The sequence below is a fragment of the Tachysurus vachellii genome, chromosome 17 (genome assembly GCF_030014155.1).
Source record: "Tachysurus vachellii isolate PV-2020 chromosome 17, HZAU_Pvac_v1, whole genome shotgun sequence".
NCBI classification, from domain to species: domain Eukaryota; kingdom Metazoa; phylum Chordata; class Actinopteri; order Siluriformes; family Bagridae; genus Tachysurus; species Tachysurus vachellii.
Genome location: NC_083476.1, coordinates 480,001 through 485,000, shown reverse-complemented (window position 1 = coordinate 485,000; position 5,000 = coordinate 480,001). Strand labels below are relative to the sequence as shown.

The window sequence follows — 5,000 nt, the reverse complement described above, 5'->3', positions numbered from 1 at the left end:
TAAAAAATAAATAAAGCTTAAACTCCAACCTTTAAAAAAACTAAAGCTCTAATCTGAGCCTTATGAAGATTTCCATCTTTCTTTTTTCCTCTATCCTTTTTTTTTTACCATCTCCACAAATTAACTACAAACAAAACCCCAGATGGATAAATGTTCTTTCTCACATGTGCAGGAGTGACCACTGTCCTGACCATGACCACTCTGAGCATCAGCGCTAGAAACTCTTTGCCCAAAGTGGCCTACGCCACCGCCATGGACTGGTTCATCGCCGTCTGCTACGCCTTCGTCTTCTCTGCCCTCATCGAATTCGCTACCGTCAACTACTTCACCAAGAGGGGCTACGCCTGGGACGGCAAGAGCGTCGTACCTGAAAAGGTGCCATTATTTATTCATGTGTTCATTTATTCTTAGATTAAACACTGAGCTCATTCCACTGAGGACCTGCTGTTTAAATGGCTACCAGATCTTCTTATCTTATGGGTTTGGTCTAAACCTGGTCTAAGCTTCAGAACAGACCTGGAGTGGAACCGATGATTTTTATTACTCAATTTAATGAGCACAGTTAGCTTTGTAAGAGCTAATAAGGTGACCTACGGAAAGAGAATTGTGAAATCTGTGGAAATGTCCCAGCTGTAGTGTTTAGTGATCAGCTTTCAGACCACAGAATGTTCTTGGGCTCAAAGTTCCTGGTTTTAGTTCCTAACCTACATATTTAGTGCATTGCTAAGCTATCTAGCTCACTGTGATTGTTTTCTTGTTGTTAAGTTAATTCGTTTCACTTCCTTAACATTTTAGCAAAAGAAGAAAAAGGAGTCTCTTCTGAAGAAGAACAACACCTACACCGCTGCCACGGCAACCGCTTTCGCCCCCAACATCGCCAGAGATCCAGGATTAGCGACCATTGCCAAAAGCGCACCTCCTCCACCGACCGAGCCAAAAGAAGAGCCGAAACCCAAACCGGCCGAGGCGAAGAAAACATTTAACAGTGTGAGCAAAATTGACCGGATCGCCAGAATAGCGTTTCCCCTGCTCTTTGGTACCTTTAACCTGGTCTACTGGGCAACTTATCTAAACAAAAAACCCAAAATTCAAGATGCTCTACCACCCCACTAATCTAAAGCTTCCCTTTCCCTTCTTACTTTCTCGTCTCTTTTCTTTAAATGTCTCCTTCAGAGTAGAACAAAATAGTGGTTGAGTCTCTAGTCTCCGCTTCACCTCCTCTGTAATATAAGCTTCCCAGAATATAAAAAAAAAAAAAAGACAAAGAAGAACGAAATCCACAAAATGTGCTAAATGCGTTGCCATGACGATGCTGTGTGTATACTGTACTTGAGCAGTATATAAATCCGGGACCTTGTTTATTTCCTCATCACACCTTCATGCATGAGCTGCACTTTTTCGACGTTACCTGCGAGTGTTCTTCCATTCTCCGTAGTCAATGTGTTCTATTGGAAATAGATTTTTCGACATTGCAAGAGCAATAAAATAAATCATGTCTCAGTGGACCTACACATGCGCTAATCATGCTATAAACACGGATCCAGTTCTGACGTCACAGACACCAAGCTTTATATTTTATTACATTTTACTGTAAATATTCTATAAAACCTTCGAGATGTCAGTCATCCCTTTGAGCTTTGCTTAACCTACGAGATAAAAGCACTTCACAGCAGAGAAGAAGACGAGAGCTGTGGGGTTTAATAACAGGCACTTTCAGGCTGTTCATGGCCACTTTTGCTCAAATATATAAATAAACAAACAAATAAATAAATAAAGTTATTTATGGCCAACACCTACAGCAGGTCACATTTGTTAAATCTAGAATGTAAAGATAAAAGCGTATGTCCACACTAGCAAGCGACAAAACATCAGATGACTCACTGCTCCATTTATTAACACAAAGAAGGGCCGTGTCCTAAACGCTAACAATGGAGAGAAGCATGATAGGATGTACAGAGGGTGCCAATATTTACGCAAAAAGGTGAATCAGATTAACCTGGTGTAGATATCGACTCACTGAAGGGGAAAGGATGTGAAGCGAAACGTGAAGGACACACATTTGTTTCTGGTCGTGTTTACGTCTCATTTTGCAGCAATGTTAGCTGGTGAATCTCAACAGTCTTGGCCATATGAGCCAATAGAAGACAAGTGGGCGGGGCTGTGGTTGCTCTCATTGAGAAGCATCATGCTGATCTTGTTCAGTTCATCATTAACATTACTGATATAAGGTGCAGTGCCGCCCACTAATCAGTTTAAAACTGTGCATAGCCCCGCCCACTAATCAGTTTAAAACGGTGCATAGCCCCGCCCACTAATCAGTTTAAAACGGTGCATAGCCCCGCCCACTAATCAGTTTAAAACGGTGCATAGCCCCGCTCGCAAAATCAGTTTAAAACTGTACATAGCCCCGCCCATTAATCAGTTTAAATCTGTGCATAGCCCCGCCCACTAATCAGTTTAAAACTGTGCATAGCCCCGCCCACTAATAAGTTTAAAACTGTGCATAGCCCCGCCCACTAATCAGTTTAATACTGAAATAATCAGAGTCGCTTTGAACCCTGACTGTTCACTGAAATATATATGACACATTTTTTATCTTAGGGAATAGGCCACGCCCACAGCTAACAAAATGAGCAGTTGTGAGAGTTTTTATGATACACACAAACGTTTTAAAGTGGAAGAATTTACCTTGAAGTGGACTTTGACGAGGTGTTATAAAAAAAAAAAGAAAAAATCGTGACACACCCAAAACCAACAAACAAACAGTATTAAGTCAAAAGCATTTTAACTCGAAGAAGTGAAACATTTATAAGATAAAGATTTTAGTTATAGTGGATAAAATTCATGGCCTGAATAGGCCACGCCCCTTAGGGACAAAAATTGCAGTTGTGAATTTCCTGTGATTTCTGTGGTTTCTGATCAGCCTTCAAAGAGAAGTTCAATAGTGAAATGACATTTTTGAGTGGAGAAGTAGAATAGGCCACGCCCACCGGAAACAAACTTGGTCTCTTGCTAGTGTGAACTCAGCTTCAGGCTGTTGAGCAGAACGATTTTGTGCGTAATCAATGTGGAGAAAAAGCGATCTGCTTGATGGGATTTATCCTTAATGTGGAGTTAATTCTTCTTTGGTTTCCGTGTTTTGTTGTAGAGCTGCATGCTAGAAGCCCTCGTATCGTAGATCATTCCAAAAATCTGTTACTTTGCTGCTCATCGCTTGTTGAATGAATGCGGATAGACGGAATCCCAAAGCGATGCCTTTTTGTTGCTCCTGGACTGACAAGGCCTTCGCTAGGTGGCGCTCTAATCTTAGTGTGTTGTGTGTTTAGTTGAAAACTTGAGAAAACTCAGACAGCACCAGCTACACTGCCTCCTGCCTCGCACGCTGCTCCGGAACCGGCGCACTTCAGTTCCGCCTCATTCGCTCCTAAGCGCCAGCCGCATCCCGACATGAAGCAGTTGCCTAGCTGTTCCCTTATTTATTTATTTATTTATTTATTTATTTATTTATTTATTTAGGGACTTTCTTGTAGCATGATGTCAGATAAAAAGCGCTTTGTGGTTCGGTGTTGTGCCAGTTCAAGAAATCACGTTGATGTAGCAATATGAGAATAGTAAAGGGCTTTTCACGATCGAACACTCGTCATTCTGGACATTTGCACGTTTCTCTAACGGACAGAAACGTCACCGCACACGGCCATATCACAGCCAATAAACACAAGGTTTCTGGTTTCTGTTTGCAACGTTACAGCACTTGGGATGCGCTCCTTCCTGTAAACCTTTCCTCTCTCTGTGCATGGAATCTGAGCAGGTCACGTGACTGGAGTCAAAATGCACTCTGGGATTTGTAGGATATGCAAACAGACAGGAACTCCATCACTCCCACGCTGTAGAGATACCAGTTCTACACATGATAGAGTATAGAAACATTTCTGTTGTGGATGTTTATCAGTTATCATACCTACATGACAGAGGGGTGTGGCCTGGATGGGTAAAGAAATATAAATATAAATATATAAATATATACATTCTACAGTATATTATTCTATACTATAACACACTGCATATATAAATACTCCATGACTTGTTCTACAGAGAATAAATATTGTTTGTACTGACTTATTGTTATGCATTTTGCACATTAGAGGCATCATTTACATATTTACATATTCACGTAGTGAGCTTTGTGCTATGCAAGAATAGCTCTGAAACATGCTAATTAGCTTTTTTCCTCTTAATAGAGCAAAAATATTGTACAGGAAATAAAGAACTCTATTACGCTCCTTCAGCTGTGGATATTTTAATTTGCCAGTCAATTAAAAATGTTATAAATATATATAAATATATATAAATAGTACGTTATGTTTCTTATTTTTGGTGTGTACAGTTTCAGTGTCAATGTGGAATTTGTACCGTTCATATTTTGTTCTGTTACTTCTTTGAATTTTATTCCTTTATTTTTCTGTAATGGCAATAAAATTAAAAGCGAAGGCTCAAACAGTAAGAATGAGAAATTTGGGTTTAAAAACAGAATATTAATTAGTAATAAACTCGTTCTTGTGGTTTTCCGCTTCTCTTTATTGCATGTCCTTGTTGACTTCCCCAAACTGCAGGAAACTGTCGAGTTTACTTAGAAATGAATTATCACTAATCATCATCATCAGTCCTTCATCAGCACACAGGTTGGACTGTCGGAGTTTTTCTGCCACACTGATTTACGCTCAGTCCTGGAAGTCCAGGCTGATAAAATCCTTACGTTAACTCTAGTTTATATTTTAGTGTATGATGGACTGTAGCTGAGGAAGTGTTCTGTGTTAAAACTTAGACAAAGTTGTGCTAATGTTAGCATAAAATATAGCTACATGCTATGCTAATGCTGGCAGGCTAAATAGATAAACATCTGATAATAAGTAGAAGAATAACAGGAAGAAAATATATACTGAAATTAAACATTTAAATTGGTTCAGCTTTAAATAAAAAGAAGCAACTAAAACACCAGATGA

General features: G+C 39.7%; 1 protein-coding gene across 1 annotated transcript in view; it reads left to right on the top strand.

Annotated features, from left to right (window-relative positions):
* gabra1 (gamma-aminobutyric acid type A receptor subunit alpha1) overlaps positions 1-5,000 on the top strand; it is a 25,316-nt gene that overhangs the window by 19,288 nt on the left and 1,028 nt on the right. Inside the window, exons 9-10 of the mRNA XM_060891018.1 lie at positions 173-375; positions 796-5,000. The exon at positions 796-5,000 is cut by the window's right edge and continues 1,028 nt beyond it. Coding sequence (XP_060747001.1) covers positions 173-375; positions 796-1,113 — 521 coding nt within the window. The 3' untranslated portion in view covers positions 1,114-5,000. The remainder of the gene's footprint in view (positions 1-172; positions 376-795) is intronic.